At 46.3% G+C, this 20170-nt stretch overlaps 1 protein-coding gene across 1 annotated transcript; it reads right to left on the bottom strand.

Annotated features, from left to right (window-relative positions):
- Positions 1-543: 543 nt before the first annotated feature.
- rxfp3.2b (relaxin family peptide receptor 3.2b) lies at positions 544-3044 on the bottom strand (the record flags this gene model as incomplete). Its single annotated transcript, XM_084459090.1, has 2 exons — positions 544-556; positions 1825-3044. The coding sequence occupies 2 exons, from the start codon at positions 3042-3044 to the stop codon at positions 544-546; spliced, it is 1233 nt and encodes a 410-aa protein (XP_084315216.1).
- Between the last annotated feature and the right edge of the window lie 17126 nt (positions 3045-20170).

Below are 20170 nucleotides of genomic sequence, written 5' to 3'. Positions count from 1 at the left end.
GCCTTTTACTTCAGAGCACCAGTGGTGGAGGTGGAGGCGAGTTTGAGGATCTGTTCTTTCTTTATTTATTTATCCGCCGGCGTCCTGGTTGAGACGGGAACGGGGTCTCTACCCTTCGGAACTCAGAAGAGTCCTTTACAACACAAACACATTCCCCAACGCCATTGTCAGCCCTCCCATTCTGTACACCTCAGTGGGGGGAGAGGGAAAAAACAGACTTTAACACCTCGTTAGAAAACACATCGATACGCTGTGCAATCTCCCGCTGATACACACACACACACACACACACACACACCAGCACGCCGCCTGTCTTTCTGAACAATGTGTGACCGGGCAGCAGACCTGCTTTTCCAGTGGAAAGATATGCAGCTAATGACATTGGGCAGACCTCCCAGGCATGCTTGTTTAGGAGACGGCACACTCAGCGAGCTGGACAAACACTGTAAGACGGACTGGAATAGCAAAGCCGCAAGCAGGGTGTTCAAATGCTGCTCACACCGTCGCCGATGACCTGGCATGCTCTCAGCGCACCTCTCGCTCCTATGAAGCACATCTGCTCACACACACGGACACAAAGACACAGATATACACACTTTACTCCGGTAACAGGTGGTTGTAGAAGAGAGAAACAGGTGGATACACCCTGGAGGACGGTTGTTGACTCCCTCAGGAGGGTCCAGGTGGAGGAGGTGTCACCTCCTTGACATGACACAGCTGTTACATATTCATAACATATGACCAAGGACAGCAGACAACGTGTGTCACTAGAGAGATATTAGGGGATTACACAAAATCTTCATCTGAAAAGAGAATCAGAGGGAGGGAGAGATAAAGAGAAAAAGGTAGAAAGAGAGAGAGAGAAAGGGAGAGAGCGAGAGAGAGAAAGGGAGAGAGGGAAAGAGAAAGAGAGAAAGGGAGAGAGCGAGAGAGAGAAAAAGGACAAATGAGAGAGAGAGAGGGAGACAAAGGGAGAGCGAGAGATAAAGAGAGAGAGAAAGGGAGAGAGCAAGAGAGAAAGAGAAAGGGAAAGAGTGAGAGAGAAAGGGAAAGAGCGAAAGAGAGAGAGAGAAAGGGAGAAAGAGAAACTGGGGCGCATCCTTAGAGGCGTCCCTCATGAACCACTTGTTCCCATCAATCAAAAACAAAAATTTCAATGAAAACGGTGTTTTTGGGATGTGAAGTTACACCCCTGGTAATTCACTGCCCCCCCTCCATCAGCGATCTCTCCCCCCCCATCAGGTTCACCCCCCACACCTGCGTCGAACACTAACTTAAGAAATAGCCACCGTCTCAAACAGGGAGTCTGCTTTAGTCAGTCCCGAAGGCCAGGTGGGCAGGGCTTTGCATTTCTGCGGACTGTTTGTTTGGTTTGTTTCCATTCTAGGCAAGATCAATTGAGCCCAGACGCGTCTGACCCAGGATCTTTGCTGGGCTAGATCAATCGAGCCCAGATGTGTCAGACCCAGGATCTTTACCGGGCTAGATCAATCGAGCCCAGATGTGTCTGACCCAGGATCTTTACCGGGCTAGATCAATCGAGCCCAGATGTATCTGACCCAGGATCTTTACCGGGCTAGATCAATCGAGCCCAGATGTGTCTTACCCAGGATCTTTACCGGGCTAGATCAATCGAGCCCAGATGTGTCTGACCCAGGTCTTTGCCTTGCTAGATCAATCGAGCCCAGATGTGTCTGACCCAGGATCTTTGCCGGGCTTGATCAATTGAGCCCAGACACGTCTGACCCAGGATCTTTGCCAGACTAGATCAATCGAGCCCAGATGCTCGACCCCCAGGTCCGGTCCGCTTTGGTTTCAACTCACATGTCCATCTGGACCAGGACCAAGACGGGCGGCGCCTCGGCTACCTTGGCCTTGCGGGGCAGTAAGTGAGCCAGGCGTCTGAAGGAGGGCGTGGCACCCAGAAGGAGCTCCTTGAGGCCGGCCCGGAACTCCCTCCGGATCAGGCAGTAGAGGACAGGGTTGAGGCAGCTGTTGGTGTGAGCCAGGCACACCGTCAGGGGGAAGGCGTAGGCCTGCGCGTTGTAGAACGCCTTGCTGAACGGCACCAGGTCGAACTTGATGAGCACACCCCACAGCGTCAGCGCCTGGTTGGGCAGCCAGCACAGGAAGAAGGACAGCACCACGATGGCCACCGACTTGGTGACCTTCGACCTGCGCTTGTGGCGTCCTAACTCGCCCTCGGCCGCGCCGCTGACCCGGCGGCTCAGGACGAAGCGCAGCAGCAGCAGGTAGCAGAGCGTGATCACGGCCAGCGGGAGCAGGAAGCCGAGGAGCACCTTCTGCAGCTGGTACAGGCCGAGGAGAAGCTGCGGGTCCCAGCTGCCCGATTCGGGGAAGCGCACCAGGCACAGCTCCTCGTCCGACACCTGGACGCTGGTGGAGTAGACGGCGTGCGGCAGCGTGGCGAGCAGCGACACGCCCCACACGCCCAGGCTCACCCACTTGGCCCTGGCGGCCGCCGCGCGCCGGCTGCGCATCTTGAGGGCGTGCGACACGGAGTAGTAGCGCGCCACGCTCATGGCGGTGAGGAAGAACACGCTGGCGTACATGTTCATGGTGGTCACCGAGCTGACGATTTTGCACATCACCCGGCCGAACGGCCAGCGGAAGTCGAGCGCCGTGTCCACGGCCCAGAAGGGCAGCGTCAGGACAAACTGGAGGTCGGTGACGGCCAGGCCCATGACAAAGCAGTTTATAGAGGACTGTTTCTGCCGGTGCCGGGAGTGGAGCAGGTAGAGCGCCAGGGAGTTTCCCACAAGCCCCAGGGCGCACACCACGCTGTAGACCAGCGCCATCAGGACACGCACTGTCAGGCTGGAGGCGTCGCCCTGTAGCTCCATGATGGACTCGCGGCTGAGCAGGTGCAGCCAGCAGCGCAGGGAGAGGTTGGCGTGGTGACCGCCGCAGCAGTTGGCCAGTCCCCAGCCGTCGTCCAGGATGTCTTCGCCGCCGCCATCACACGACTCGGGGGACGGTGTCCGGAGGCCGCTGGCGTTCAACTGCTGTGTGATGGACTCCATCTCTCGCTGACCGGCACGCTCGGTCAACCACCCTTCACTTGCGCGCTCACTTTCACTCACTCACTCGCTAGCTCGCTCACTCACTCGCTCGCTCGCCGGCTAACTCACTCTCTTGCTCACTCTCTCTTTCACTCACTCTCTCACTCACTCACTTGCTCACTCTCTCTTTCTCTCTCTCTCTTTCACTCACTCACTCTCTTGCTCACTCTCTCTCTTTCACTCACTCTCTCACTCACTCTCTCTTTCTCTCTCTCTTTCACTCACTCACTCACTCACTCTCTTTCTCTCTCTCTTTCACTCACTCACTCACTCACTTATTCAGTCCCATGGCTTCTTGAGGTGAGTTGTGATGGTTCCTCATTAGAGTCACTTCTTCGTGTGCGGGGTGATGTCTAAAATGTCCCCACGCACACTAAACAGTCCCAAGCTCTTAAGCGGCACCAGAGAGCTTTTCTATCTTCAAAAAGTGTTTCTCCTGGGTATATACAGACGCCTTGCCTCCTCCACCAAGCGTATCTTCACACACACGCTATCTCCTCACTGGGGCTCGGACGCGCAACACATTGCTTTATACGCGCCTGCCGTGCACGCGCAAAGCTCAGGCTCGCAACCCCCCCCCCCACCTCCCCCCTCCCTATTCCTCCGCTGGCTGTGTGTGGAGCGGCCGGGGAGCCTATCCCGAGATAGTGTGGGGAAATATCGGCGCTCATTGGTAAAGGACATTTAATACATTCTGACGGTGAATGCTAATCTTGTTTGCAGCTGGTGTGTGTAGGCGTCTACTTCACATTCTCCGAGAGCGCGCGCGTAAAAGGCACCATGGAGAGATACAAAACTGTTAAATTGATTGCACTCTGCTCCGCTAGTTACGTGGCTAATTTGTAAGGGGGGAGTTTTATGGTTTTCGAGTTCATTATTGCGGTTGTTAAAGGCAGTCACCCCATTAAAGAACCGCTTTCCTGTGGAGAAATCGACAATGGGCTGTCAGAGAAAGAAGAGCAGGTGTTGTCTCATTCACAGTACTGCTGAACCGTGTGTTCCGCTCCCCCCTGACATCGAGCTCAGCGGAGAGGAGAACGAGGAGAGACGCTCACAGAGCGACAGTAACTAAAACGTGTCACCGGAGCACAGGGTGACATGTGATCTATTTTCAAATGGGCAGAGAAGACAATTCCATCTGCCTGTTCCCATTAGCCGTTTTTCCATCAAGTCCCCGGAGAAAGGAGTGCGATCCATGCTTCTGAGAAGTGTGAATGTGATCAAGCTGTCATATTATATTCACGAGCAGCGCGTTTTCCCCCGACAGACTGTCTCCCGCATCTCTGTCTTCTGAAGGCGAGGAATGAGGTCACTAACCTGACTCCCCAGGCTGCTCATTTGATACCAAAAGTAGAAAATATTTATATATATAAAGATAGATTTTTGGGGGGGCTTCCAGGCTATGGGGTCACCGCAGAGACAGCAAATCGTTCTCAAAACTTTGTGTGCAAAAAGTGTCTTAATTGTGGCTGATGTTATATAGTAAACTACAGTAGGAGAATAAAACAATTAAAAGTGGTGGACACGCATCCTAACCAGTGAAATCATGCAATGAACGTAGGCCTACTGTAGTATGCATGGATTAATGAGTAAGAGGGTGGGTGGTTGAATGAGTGAGTGTCTGAATGAGTGAGTGTATGCATGTGAGCCAGTAAATGAATGAATGAATGACCAACAAGAAAAAGGAAGACTTAGATCTCTGATCTGAAGTTCACCCCAAGAGAGAGGAACCCCACTTCCATTATTGGTAAAATTTATTGAAATAAAAGTTTCTTTCTGACTGTAAATGAAAAGCAGTTTCTGGATCGGTGGAGGACTCCGATACTGAGGTTTATTTTATGTACAGTATGCATAATATGATATCTGAATGACAGTTCAGAGTCCAACCATACGCCCAGATGTTTGGTTTGATCAGCTTTATGTAGTGGTGTGCCATCAAGGCAGGAAATAATAAATGTGGAAGCAATAGATTTGAATTTTAACATTTGGCATGTACCAAAAATCATAATGTGAGATTTCATTTTATTAAGTAATAATTTATTAACTACCAGCCAGTGTTGTAAAATGTTAAAAACCGATTGTAACGCTGATTGAATGTGTGTTAATTTGGTTTTGGATGTATATAACACTATCGTCTGCATAAAGAGGAACACACTCAGACCTACATCACTTGTCCTGTTTTGTGTCCTGTCCTTTTATTGTTCTGTGATTATGTGCACTTTATTCTGTTTTTTGTTTTAGTTTATGTTATATATTGTACAGCACTTTGGTGCAACTTCGGTTGATTTTAAACGTGCTTTATAAATAAAGTTGACCTTAACCTTGACCAGATTGAGGGGATATCGTTACTAAAGATGTTGTACCAACATATCTGATTTGTTTCCTTGAATAACAACACACTGTTTCCTGTTATGTAGATAGGAACTGAACCAACGTAGAGCGGAACGTGACAGACCAACAGAGTGAAGTTTATCAAGTAGCAAGTAGTAGTGGTCAACTAGGTCAAAGGCCTTAGTCAAATCAATGAAAATTGCACCTGTTAATTTGCTTAGTCATTGGTTAAGGTGAATTTATCATTTGTAAGTTTTAATAAGGCAGTGGTTGTGGAGTGATTAGACCAAAAACCATGCAGCGGTTGTCCCTGTGTTCCCTGACTTTGGGCCTTACAGCTATAGGCCTACATCTTATTTTTGCTCTGTTTTATTTGGGCCTATAAGATACTAGCCTCTGATGCTTTGCATGCACTGGATGACTGTCCCAATTTTTTATTTTTTATTGTAAGCCTACTGTTCGTTGAGTCCGAGAGTCGTTCTTTTGAATAAGAAAAGTAAAAAATGTATTAGCCTTGGTTTGAAAGGTGATTTCATTGTTCCCAGATATTTTAAGCAAATGACCTGTTCCAATGCTATTGGTCTAGGCTATAAAACTATAGAATGTCATTAATTGCTACAAGAACATTAAATTGTCATGGTGTGGGAGTACAATAACGGGGAGACGGTAGACGTAAGGCGAGTCGAGTCTAGCTATTTACTCTCGCATAAAAAACAACTAAAGTTACAGCGCAGTCGAGGTAACAACAAAGTAGCGAGTATAAACAACGTCTCCTCTCTCGTAGCCTAGCAACCCAGAAAGTATCCACATCTGACATTTATCTACATTTGAACTAGCTGTTAGTTCTCGTTCTGAATTCCTAACTCTCTGGTGAATGTCTCAATACTATGCAAATGTGTATCCACCACAATGGCATCGTTTTAAAGCCTCCTCCTTTCAGCCTATATGGATGTTTGGATTGGATTTACTGCAGTGCAAAACGCACCTGGTATAGGCCTATAGGCTAAATTAAATTATTTTTGGGATCTAACCAGAAGTGCCAAGAAGTGCTAGTTGGGTATTCACAGAAATAAATGATATAGCTATGGGCTACAGCCTACAATTGACATGGCACTGTCTTATTTTAATTAGGAATATTGAACCCTTAAAATGTGTTGTGAGTAAGCCTATGCAAATGTAACAAAGACTGAAATCATAAATAGGATAAGAATCCATAATCATTTGCATTATTGATTAAAAATGACTTCTACGCTATAAGACACTATTCCGACACTATATCACTTGCGCACCAAATTCACTTAGCGTTTTTAGTCTGTTAAATCCTCAATTTGGTACCCGGATTCCTGTTATCTTTCAGCATTCCGAAGACACCTCTGCTTTGTGAAATCTGTAGACCTACCGTAGGCTTAAGTGATGTTTAGCCATAATGACATCCATAGTGGCCATCCAAACATCGCAATGGACGATGACATCGACATTAACGAAGGTCTAGTTGTTCATCCCGATGTTGTTCTATGGTACGTTTCCTTTAACCATCTTGCACTGTGTAGTGAATCATGTAATGTTTATCATGCAAACCAGATAAATGTCCCCCCCCCCTTAGTCCATGAGCAGTGAAAGCAGTCAGGACGAGATGCAGCCGGACGAGACGCCCACCTCAGTCCAGCTGTCCACCAGCCTCCAGACACAGTGGACGCCCACAGTTCAGTCCCACAGTCCCACAAGCTGTCTACCAGCCAAAACTATGGCACATACATCAACATAATTCGGGACTCATCCTTTGACTCAGAGAAAGCAGACTTGACAAACGCCATAATCGCCAGCTTGGAAGAGCATACGTGAGTATTATGCGTACGTTATGTATCTGTCTTTGCCTATAGATAGAAGTCATGTAACATTCACACTTTTTTTTTTTACTGAAATAAGAATAGATTTCAGTGTGTTTATTGTAACACAACACATTCTGAATGAATTTGTACTTATAATTACTTGTATCAAACTTATATGATAATAATATAATAATATAATAATATTTACAGACAGCCAAAAGAAGAAGTGCCTATCAGTCACATACTAAAGGAACTGGCACAGAAGATCAGCAACAGAAGTTCCAAGTTCAATGTGAACCGCAGTAGCGTGCTTGACGGCGCTATCCGGGGCTTCCGACGACTGACCTATGACCCAAACAACACCATGGTTATTACGTTTTCAGACGACAAGGGAGCAAGTGAGGAGGCGATCGATCTTGGAGGGCCCAGAAGGGAGTTCCTCCGTCTGCTCTTGGAAGAAATAGCCAGATCACCAATGTTCGAGGGGCAAGAAGGCCATCTAAACTTGGCCCTGGACTCAACAGGTTTGTGTACTTATGTCATCTAAATGTTGTAGAATTGTTTACACCATTCCAAGTGACTCCAACCAACCGGTTTCTTTCTTCCTATAGCCGTACGTGATGATCGTTATTTCATCGCCGGGCGAGCCGTAGCTCTGAGCCTGGTCCATGGAGGCCCAACCCCCGCCCTTCTTCTCCAAGACGTTGTTTACGTGCGTTTCAGAGGGACCCGAAATGGCCAACCCGGTGCTGGATGACGTTGCCGATTCTGAGCTGCGTGTAATGCTGGAAAAGGTTTGTCGGAAATATTCAGTTGAATTATCTATGATGGTTATGAATAAATCATATCCCAGGTTTGCTGTGGTCATTGATTGCTGTTTAGTCCCCAGGAGTGAAGTAGTGTTAGGACATCACAAGTAGTGGCAAATTATATATTTGTTGGAGCCTGAACTTACAGAGGAAATATTACAGCGAAGAGAGGCTGCAGCCTCCTCTTGCTCTCCTCTCCTGTTATTGCAAAGTGGTCAATCAATTGATTGACTGCAAGCTGTCAATCAATCCAAAGCCCCCCCCCCCCCCCCCCTTCAACTGTTTGTAGTTTCCGTAGGTTCTTTTCCTGAACCTTGGTGATGCTGCAAAGTTCAGGAAGTGAATATTTTGTAAACATGGTTTGTTTAAACTGAGCTAGTATAGTATAGAAAACCAGACTAATTTACATGTTTTAACGAAGGTCTAGTTGTTCATCCCGATGTTGTTCTATGGTACAATGTTTCCTTTAACCATCTTGCACTGTGTAGTGAATCATGTAATGTTTATCACGCAAACCAGATAAATGTCACCCCCCCTTAGTCCATGAGCAGTGAAAGCAGTGAGGACTAGATGCAGCCGGACGAGACGCCCACCTCAGTCCAGCTGTCCACCAGCCTCCAGCCACAGTGGACGCCCACAGTCCAGACGTCAGTCCCACAGTCCCACAAGCTGTCTACCAGCCAAAACTATGGCACATACATACATCAACCTAATTCAGGACTCATTCTTCGAAACAGAGAAAGCAGACTTGACAAACGCCATAATCGCCAGCTTGGAAGAGCATACGTGAGTATTATGCGTACGTTATGTATCTGTCTTTGCCTATAGATAGAAGTCATGTAACATTCACTTTTTTTTTTTTTTTTACTGAAATAAGAATAGATTTCAGTGTGTTTATTGTAACACGACACATTCTGAATGAATTTGTACTTATAATTACTTGTATAAAACTTATATGATAATAATATAATATAATAATATTTACAGACAGCCAAAAGAAGAAGTGCCTATCAGTCACATACTAAAGGAACTGGCACAGAAGATCAGCAACAGAAGTTCCAAGTTCAATGTGAACCGCAGTAGCGTGCTTGACGGCGCTATCCGGGGCTTCCGACGACTGACCTATGACCCAAACAACGCCATGGTTATTACGTTTTCAGACGACAAGGGAGCCAGTGAGGAGGCGATCGATCTTGGAGGGCCCAGAAGGGAGTTCCTCCGTCTGCTCTTGGAAGAAATAGCCAGATCACCAATGTTCGAGGGGCAAGAAGGCCATCTAAACTTGGCCACTGGACTCAACAGGTTTGTGTACTTATGTCATCTAAATGTTGTAGAATTGTTTGCACCATTCCAAGTGACACCAACTGGTTCTTTCTTCCTATAGCTGTACGTGATGATCGTTATTTCATCGACGGGCGAGCCGTGGCTGTGAGCCTGGTCTATGGAGGCCCAACCCCGCCCTTATTCTCCAAGACGTTGTTTACGAGTGTTTCAGAGGGACCTGAAGTGGCCAACCCGGTGCTGGATCACATTGCCGATCCTGAGCTGCGTGATCGGGTTTTCCCCTCGGCCGTCCCTGGAGTTTCTTCATGGTGGTGGCAAATTTCCCATCGCAAACACATGCATAAACTGCCTCCGGTTGCCTTTGCATGCTATTTATAACTCATTTAAAGAAGCCATGGTGTTTGCACTAGGCAACACCCAAGGGTTTGGAAAAGCTTTTTAGCAATGGTTATGTTTGAGTGTGTGGATGTGGGTGTGTGTTCTCCCCCGGCCTAAATGTTAATTCAGGATAACAGCAGATTGTGACTTATCTGACTTTGTGCCACTGTCAGCCTTAAATTAGACTATTTTGTTCTGTTAATTGGGCCTAAACTAGGCTACTAGTCTCTGTTGCTTGGCATGCACTGGATCATTGTTCCTTTTTTTTGTTTTTGTTTTGTTTGATAGGTGATTTTATTGTTCCCAGATATTTGAACCAAGGTCTGACTGTGGCCTGCGGTGCTTAGCTAGAAGTACTGTAGACGAAGTGAAATTGTACGCATCTTTTGTATGTGTACAATAATATTAAAGCACTTAAAGTACTGCTATTTAATGTTGTGCTTGTACAATAATGTTAAAGCACTTAAGTTATTTAATAACATAACTAATAATAAAGGATGTAATGGATGTTTGTAGATAGATAGATCGCCATCTTTCACACACTAGTATTATAATTTCCCTCTAATCAGTCACCCACTCTGGCAGAGATCATGGGGAACTATCCTCGTCAGTCAGTAAATTTAATCACTAACATTGAATGGATTTGTATATACCCTGACTGACGTGTGCATTTATCTAATCACCCTTGTATTGCCCTGTTGGTGTTTGACAAGATGTTTCCGGAGAAGGCAGATCTCTTTCTTCGCAAATGGGATGCGAGTCGCTTTTCATGAAAGAAGTCGCCAGGGGGGTCTGGAAAGTCGCTAAATCTAGCGACAAAGTCGCTAAGTTGGCATCGCTGATTGGGATATAACAATAGCAAGATACGTTATAAATCTCTTGCATGACGTATACATAGTAACATGTTGCATGCACTTTGTTTGCTTCAGCCAGGAACGAGCTTCAACGACCTGCTACAAACCGCTGACCGCCCCTGCAGTGATGCAACCTCGCCTGGTGTGCATAGGACATCCCACCACCACAGCACAGTATGTCATCGTGGCACCGAAGGATGCAGTTGTAATTCCACTTCAGGACGAGGGCCTCACCTGTGGTCTGGACAAACCTTTTAAGCTTTACTGGGTTTGCAACCTTTTTCATTTCATTTTAAACCTTTATTTATGCTCGAGAGGCACTGAGGTTGCCCTCATTTACAGTGACGACGAGGGAACAAAACATAAACAACGACCACAACAACAAAAGGACAGAGACACGGGAAGGTATACAAAAACAGTAACTAAATGAATAAAATTAATATAAAAATAGTTTAAAAAAAAAATAAAAAAAAAGTTGAAGATATACTAAAACAATTACAGACATATGTACAATGGTGCATAATCATGGACTTGAACTTTAAAAATACACGCCTTCACTGTCAAGTGCTTCAGAGACGGACATGGACTGTAGTTATGACTGTACTACTGATGTAAACACTAGTTTGTGTTCGGATTTCCAAGATTAAAAAGACTGTGCGGCAACTTTTGTTGCCAAAACATATTCTGCGTCTAATTCGACGTTTACCGATGTTCAGAAATGTATTACCTGCACCAAAGAGTTACTTGAGAAAACATTGGATTGTTTACAAGAAAAATATTCTTAGGTTATAGAGGGGACACAGCCAGAAAGCACGGAAGGTCGTCACAAGTACTTTCTGCAGACACTAGTGAGTTCATCCCAATTTCCGAAACAGTTAAGTTTCTTTTCAGGAATGAGCATATGCAGGCATTTTACAGGCAGTCTTTTGATAGTCAGGATGGTAAAGTGTATGATTATTCTGACGGGTTACATTTCACAACACATGGCCCGTGTCCGAAATGCCTGCTACCTGCTATATAGCAGGCGAGAAGTAGCATGCTACTTCAAAAATGTGCCTGCTACCTCTCGCCTGCTATTCTCGCCTTCTACCTCGCCTGCTATATTGTCGGAAAAGACGGCGAAAAACGTAGCAAAGTCCAGAGCATGCTATTCCGGATGCTACGTCACTGTTCAGCAAAATTTTCAGGACAGCTGTCATGGCCGACGCCAGTGAGCAGTGCATTAGCATTGTTAAGTACCTTCCATCAAATCACGATTCTGTGAAATATATCGTTTCGAAAAATTATTTCTTTATCCAGGCATCTTAGTTTTAACGGTTTCATTATAGCGAAGCAGGTCATATTTGCTCGTATGTGGTATTTATTTTGTTCACAAGTTCAGGTACGATATATTTGACAGAATATAACCAGAATATAAACTAACCACAGGTTCGAGGTCTGGGTAACTGAGCGCCTTTTCGCCTCAGCGTAACGACGTAATCCACACATTCCCGTCACCTGACTCAAGTAGCATGCTACATTTTTCTCGCCTGCTATATCGTTTTCTGGAGTAGTAGGTACAATATAGCATGCTACTTATCGCCTGCTATATAGCAGGTAGCAGGCATTTCGGACACGGCCATGAACGTTACAAGAACCATCCTAGCGCCTTACAAATTCAGTTATACTTTGATGATTTGGAAACAACAAATCCATTAGGGTCAAAGACCAAAATACACAGGATGGGGGCTGTTTATTTTTGTATTAGAAACTTACCTGCCAAATTTAACTCTGTCTTCTGTTCAATTTGATCGATAAAGAGACATATGGCTTCAAAAAAATATTTGCACCGTTACTAGATGATTTGAAATTACTAGAGACCATGGGAGTTCAGGTTAGCATTGGAGGCCATGAGATATATATAACAATATGCGTTTTGACTGCGGACAATCTTGGCTGCCATTCACTCGGGGGCTTTGTTGAAAGCTTTTCTGCAAACAAATGTCATTTTTGCATGGTTGATAAACAGATGGCACAAAAAGAGTTTGATTATGCTAAAATTGAGTTACGTAACAAAGAAAATTACCAGCTGCATTTTGCTCTAGAAAATCCCTCTGCCACTGGTGTTAAGGGGGATTCATGCCTTAATTCTCTCAAGTATTTCCACATCACTGAACATGTTTGTGTTGATGTGATGCAAGACATACTGGAAGGCGTAGCTCCACTTGAAGTTAAGCTAATGTTAATGCAACATTTCACATATGTGGAAAAGCTCTTCACTTTGGAGCAATTAAATGATCAGATTACAAGCTTTGACTATGGTTACACTAATGGTAAGAGCAAACCTAGCATCATACTTAACTTGAGAACAGGAGAAAACCCTGTAAAACAAACACAGTCAAATGTGGTGCCTAATTCTATTTTTGCCTTTACTTATTGGAGATTTTGTGAGCGAAGAAAGTCAACACTGGCAATTGTTCCTTCTGCTTAGAAACATATGTGACATTGCTTTTGCCCCGGTAATAACCAAAGGAATGGCCCTTTATTTAAAACAGCTTACCATTGATCATCATCATTTATTTAAGATTCTTTACCCAGAAAGATATGGAGGTAGATTTATAACTACTAACAATTAAAAAGCAAACAGTCATTGAGTGAAGATTTCTTTAATTATATTTCCAGGCGAAAGAGACAGAGAAAAACAACCCCTTATCAATGGACAGACCGGGTTGAAATTTGTCGGCAGCTTTATCTCAACAGACAGCAGTCGGAACTGGAGAGGGCACCGCGTTAGCACAATGTACCCTAACGGGGGGCTCACACGCTTGCGTTTGATGCGTCAACTTTGACGGATGCCATTCACTTTCAATGGCTGCAGCCGAATGGCATTCTGGTTCCGTTGTTGTCCCAGTGCGTTGCCTGAGTTGCTAGCGTCGAAAGTTAAAACATTTTCAACTTTCAGATGCGTTGCCGGAGCTGCCGACCAATCAGATGCCTTGACGGAGAAAGACGTCATCGCAAGGCGGGATTTTCACATTTTTCGATACCAAGATGGAGGACAATCGCTGTTTGAATTGTTTGTTTTCAGGATAGGATGTACCCAATACCTGCGGGCACCACGTTTACGTTGCCTCAACCACAATGCATAAACGATCGCCACACGTTCGACCAGATTAGCATCCATGACAGCACTAAACGAAAAGCCGGGTGGGTTTTCAAAATAGTGCGCGCTAGCAGGTTCAGAGAATATACTCGGCTGTTGCGAGCGCAGTTTTGGACAATGTGATTGGTTGTTGTTGCGTGCGGCAGCGAAAGTGAATGGCATCCGTCAAAGTTGACGCATCAAACGCAAGCGTGTGAGCCCCCCGTAACACAGGGGGGTGCTGATTGCTAATCAAGCTTAAAGATCAACTATTATCTGGAATGTAATGCTGACTTTCTAGTCAGCTGATATGCTAACGTTAACATGCTATTGCCCATTCTAAATACTCCCAAAGCTAGTTCAACGTCATGATCCTATTCAATGCCGACAGCTCTGGTAAACAGGTTTAGCTGACGTTAGTTAGCCTAACGTAAAGATAGAGAGAACCAGCTCACAACACATCGTTACTCACAAATCAATACAAGTCTTTCCCAGTTACAGTAGGCTACCGATCATCTGGTTGATGTTAAAATGGCAAACGTAATGTCATTCACACCAGATAGCGGCTAGCAAAAGTTATTCAGCAGACCGGCGTACCCTTGATAACTTTTCAAACAACCTCCACTTCCAGCCTAGAATGATTGGCAGTCACCGGCCAATCAGATAGCGCCTTATAATCAGCTAATGAATATTACGAGTTACGAATCGAGACGGCCAAACAGGGAAATGTTTCTCTCAAAAATACATACCTAAATCCAAGCAGAGCAAGCGTGTCTTGCCAGTTTGCAAGCAAAGCGTTTGGGGTGTTTGCGTGCGGATTCTCTTTGCATATGTACGAAGAGGGGTGTTGAGCACGAATCGAAAGATGTTTGCGGGTGTATAGCAAAACACGGTTCACGAATGGAGAGATATTTGCGGGTCGATAGCAAAACACGCTTGCGTGTGGATCTGTTTATGCACGTATGACAAGGGGGTTTTGCGCGTGGATCTGTTCACGCACGCATGAATTCTTTTTACGACACACGACTTGAGAGATGTGTGCGGATGGATAGCAAAACACGGTTGCGTATTATACTTTCGTACGTGTGTATTTATGATATAAATCTACCTCCATAGAAAGAAACCTGATACCGAAGCATCACTTCATGATACACTATTGGTGACTGATGATCCAAGCCGGCCCTCTGGTCAGATTATGGTGTATGTGATTTGAGGGAAAGCATGGCCCTTTAAAAAGGCAAGCTCAACTTGTATGCAACTTTATAAATATCTCAAAGACTGAGATTTTGGCTTATAAAGATCAAGTCTCAAGCATGTACACATGGAAATTGGGTGACCCACTTAAAAAACATTTGACTGACAACTACTACTCAAGTTGGTAGTCTGGTGAACTGTGATGTGTTTATTGATATTTTAGAAAATTGCAGCACATGGACATGTTTTGAGCATTTTCAGTACAGTTACTGTGGCCAATTGTGTTTCTGTACATGGTCACTCCTACAGACCTGGTTCTGTTCTTCCTTTAAAATGTGATTTGGACAGAGAACGAGGTGTTATTATTTTTAAGAATTCTGAATGTTTTTTATTTTTATGGCACGTACGTAGTTGAAAAGACAAATTAATTTGAAATTATACAACTTAAAGATGCAGCTGATCTTTTGCCCCTTGATTTACTTACACGTGATTGTGAATTCCACCTAATCTCAAAGTACAAATTTATTTTTTAAATATATGTAAAGTAACTAGAAAATGCAAATGTACTGAAATGAAAATGTAATGTAAATAGAAAATGTAATGTAATTGAAAGAATTCACAAATAAATGGACATCAGGGGATGGAGCAGAGACAAAGTGTGGAGGGGGGATGATTTTCAGGGGAGGGAGCAGAGACAAAGTGTGGAGGGGGGATGATTTTCAGGGGAGGGAGCAGAGATTCTCAGTGGTGTAGGTGAAGGGGTTCAGTGGTATGTGTCCAGGTTTCAATGCGCCTGCCCTAAACGGCGTCCCATAGATTCACAATGTTTTTGTCTGAGACATTAATCACGTTATTAATTAACATCCGACTCAACTCTCTGCCTCCTCTATCTCTGTCTCTTTGCCCCCTCCTCTCTCTCCTCCTCCTCTCTCTCTCCTCTCTCTCTCTCTGCCCTCCTCTCTCTGCGTTCTCCCCCTTTCTCTCTCTCTGCCCCCTCCTCCTCTTTCTCCCTGCCCCTACTCCTCTCTTTCCCTCTGTCCCCTCCTTTCTTTCTCTACCCTCCTCTCTCTCTGCTCCCCTCTCTCTCTCTCTCCTCCTCTCTCTCAGAATGTCAGTGCTGGCTGATTCCTTGGAGAGATCAGTCCAGCTGTCTCTCTAGGAAGTGCAGCCACTGTTCTATAATGGATGCCTGACGTTTGACTTGAGAACGGGGGAGACCTGCAGAACTGTGTCTCTGTGACCCGACAGGAAAACTGTTACGGTTCTGAGCTCAGGGAACCCAACAGTAGAACCCCACGACAACAGATGATGCTTCAACAAAGGTTTTACTTTTCATGTAAAAAAAACAAAACGTGAAAACAAGGTTTTAAAACGCACACTCGGCGGGTGGGTGGTCTCGGGCCAGCGAGGCGGCTACCCAAGGTCGCTGGACTGAGAGGCAACAGCTTCCTAAATCGTTGAACAGTGCGGAAGGCGGTTTAGCCAGATAATTTCACGGGGCTCGAACTGCTCGACTCAAGAGGCAGGGAGAGAGCTGGGGGGAAAAGTTTGAAGGCAAGCAGCAGCCACCGGAGAGGGGAAAACGGGCGTGAAGTGACTTGAAAATCACAAAAGAGAGGCGATATGAAAAGCACTGGTGCTAGTTTGTCTATATTTTACCACAGCTTATGGCAAGAACTGAGACGAGACGAGGAGAGTGTAGACTGGGTTCTTCACAGGAGATGAGGAGCACGTGTGGCGATGAGGAGGAGCGCACCAGGCCTAACCCAACCTCCACAACCCCCACACAGCCTCCACAGCCCCCACACAGCCTCCATAACCCTCACACAGCCTCCACAACCCCCACACAGCCTCCTCAACCCCCACACAGCCTCCACAACCCCCACACAGCCTCCACAACCCCCATACAGCATCCACAGCCCCCACACAGCCTCCACAACCCCCACACAGCCTCCACAACCCCCACACAGCCTCCACAACCCCCATACAGCATCCACAGCCCCCACACAGCCTCCATAACCCTCACACAGCCTCCACAACCCCCACACAGCCTCCTCAACCCCCACACAGCCTCCACAACCCCCATACAGCCTCCACAACCCCCACAAAGCCTCCTCAACCCTCACAGCCTCCACAACCCCCACACAGCCTCCACAACCCCCACACAGCCTCCACAACCCCCACACAACCTCCACAACCCCCAAACAGCCTCCACAACCCCCACACAGCCTCCACAACCCTCACAGCCTACGCACCTCTACAACCTCCACACAACCTCCAAAACCCCCACAACCCCCCCCACCTCCATAACCTCTACAACCCCCACACAGCCTCCACAACCCCCACGCAGTCCCAATGCAGTCACAGACAGGGAACAGAACAAGGCTAGCAAGGGGCAGAGGCAGAAGGAGTGACAGAAATTAGTATTTTCACAGTGTGCATGTGCGTATGCTAGGCTGCTAGAGGGTTTTGCATCATAGGGAATGAAAGTTTGAATACACACATGCCAACAGCCAGAGGACGTTATTAACCCAGCATGCGAAGCGGCGACAGCAGCGCAGAATGTGACATTAATTGAGGGATTATGTATAACGCACGCCGTCTCCCGCCTCGATACACCAGGATGAACACACATCTGTCTCTCCTTTATCATTATTAAATATATCATAAGATCCTTTCTAGCTCTCCTATTGGTCACGTTACACTCCTCAAAGAGAAGGCGCCATAAGCACACATACATAAACGTAATGTGTGTGGATATGCCTGTGCGTGTGGATGTGGATATGCCACGCATGGTCCAAATCACTGTAATTTTAATTTAATTAAGAACACTAAAATCAATAGAATCTGTGAACAGAAATACAATGTACATCCATGAAACTACTTTTACTCCATTAACCCCCCCTCCCCCCCATAAGAAATAGTTTACTCCACATTCACATACACCAAAGAGCCATCATGAAGCTCAGCTGAAAGTCTAGCAATCGCCAGCATGGCCCCACCACCCCAAAGCAACACTGGTCACTGGGCTGAGTTTCCCAGAGGCATCGTAGCGCTACGTTCATCGTAGCGCTATGATGAACGCCATAGCTTACGATGAACGTAGCGCTACGATGCCTCTGGGAAACTCAGCTCTGGTTCCCAGAAATGAAAAAACAGAGAGAAAAAAGAATTCTGGACAACAATTGCTTACAAAGTTTTCGTCAAGTTTAGGAAAGGAGGAGGACCACTGAGTACCACATTAGCTAGCGAATCAAGCACGTAGGCTACGCTAACAGCCACTTAGCTAGCAAAACACCGGGTCTAGGTTAATTGTTTAGTAGGGTAATGCAAATTTGTATTACTATAGAATAATTCATGAGATACTTTGAATCTGAAACATGGCTTGTAGGTCATTACTTTATAAAAGAAAGTAAAGCCATCAGCTCGGAATGATACCATTGATTGTGAACACCGAACGTCCGTGAGCGTCGTGAATGTCCATGAGCCTCGTGAGTGTCGGTGGCTCAAATTGGTGCGGCGTGTTGCGCTCGTTGGCTACATTGGAGAATTTTGGGGATGAGTCAGGACATCTGAGCATGTCTAATCGGCATCTGAGTGAGTGGGCACATCAGGAAAAGAGAGATCACTCTGACCGGCTTACAGAAATCACGGAAGTGACGAAAGCAAACAAATTGAGACACTGTGATATTAAATATGGCTACCGTTGAGGGAGGAAAATAGCACAAAATCTTTCAAAATAATCATTACAAATGTGTAAAATCTGTGGAATACAGGGATTGGATGGCCCTAAGTAGGGACCCCTTCACCCCATACTCCCGCATAACCCTCCACAAGACCTCTCGAGGGACCCGGTCCTAAGCCTTCTCCAAGTCCACAAAACACATGTAGACAGGTTGGGCAAACTCCCAAGCCCCCTCCAAGATCCTTGCAAGAGTGAAGAGCTGGTCGGTGGTTCCATGACCAGGACGAAATCCGCATTGTTCCTCTTCGATCTGAGGTTCGACTATCGGCCGGACCCTCCTTTCCAGCACCTTGGAGTACACTTTCCCTGGGAGGCTGAGTAATGTGATGCCTCTATAATTGGCACACACCCTATGGTCCCCTTTTTTTAATATTGGGACCACCACCCCAGTCTGCCACTCCTTTGGCACTGACCTGGACTTCCACGCAATGTAAAAGAGGCATGTCAACCAAGACAGCCCCTCAACACCAAGCGCCTTCAGCATTTCTGGACGGATCTCATCAGTCCCTGGGGCTTTGCCACTGTGGAGTTGTTTGACTACCTCAGTGACCTCCTGCAGGGAAATTGACGATGACCCCCCATCATCTTCTGGCTCTGCCTCGATTGTAGAGGGTGGATTAGTCGGGTTCAGGAGTTCCTCAAAGTGCTCCTTCCAACCCTCAACAACCTCCTCAGGTGAGGTCAGCAGTGTCCCTTCCTGCTTTGCCTTAGTCACGGCCGAATCCGCAGCCCTCCGGCCCAGTCGATATCCTGCAACTGCTTCTGGAGTCCCCCGGGCTAACATATCCCGGAAGGCCTCCTTCTTCAGTCGGACGGCTTCCCTGACCACCGCTGTCCACCACAGAGTCCGAGAGTTACCGCCCCTTGAGGTACCTATGGCCCTCAGGCCACAGCTCCCAGCCGCAAATACATATCCGGTGTACTACATATCTGGTGTTTATATAATGATTTGACCTATTTTTGACCTTCAAATGCTAGATGGCATTTGAAGGTCACCCCGGCTACATTTGTTTATTAACCCTCCTAGATGACAAATCCATTGAGAAACGGACCTTTGCATCCACGGTCACGGAAGTGCCACAGATGACCCAACTAACAAACTGAAGGCGCACCACACATGCTTTCTGCAGACTGCCCAAGGCGCTATTCATGCTGCTCGCAAACGTTAGTACATCTGCCCCATGGTGTGTTCAAGTGAAACTTGTCGGCTCTGAAACAGGTGACGCGAGGTGACAGCAAACTGAAACAAAGGTTGGTTTCATTTGTCTCTGTCCCTGACTCCCATTTGAAACAACAAATCGGCTTAAAATAGCTTCTAAGAGACATTTTCCATGGAGACACAAATAAGCTTATCTGGGTTAGTTTGGCGGCGCCTGGCGGGGCTCCTTTTGCAGATTAAACCGCAGCTGAACGAGGGTCGCCATGTGGTGCTTTTGTGTCACTCTGCTTCACCTCACCACCTCCGCCTCTCTGGAGATGACGGTGTGAAGAGAAGATAAAGGGGGGACAGATGGACGACTGCAATCAAAGAGGAGTCTGCAG

Source organism: Borostomias antarcticus (genome assembly GCF_949987555.1).
Source record: "Borostomias antarcticus genome assembly, chromosome: 26".
Taxonomy (NCBI): domain Eukaryota; kingdom Metazoa; phylum Chordata; class Actinopteri; order Stomiiformes; family Stomiidae; genus Borostomias; species Borostomias antarcticus.
The sequence above is the reverse complement of the archived record's forward strand: the minus strand, read 5'-3'. Positions and strand labels throughout refer to the sequence as shown.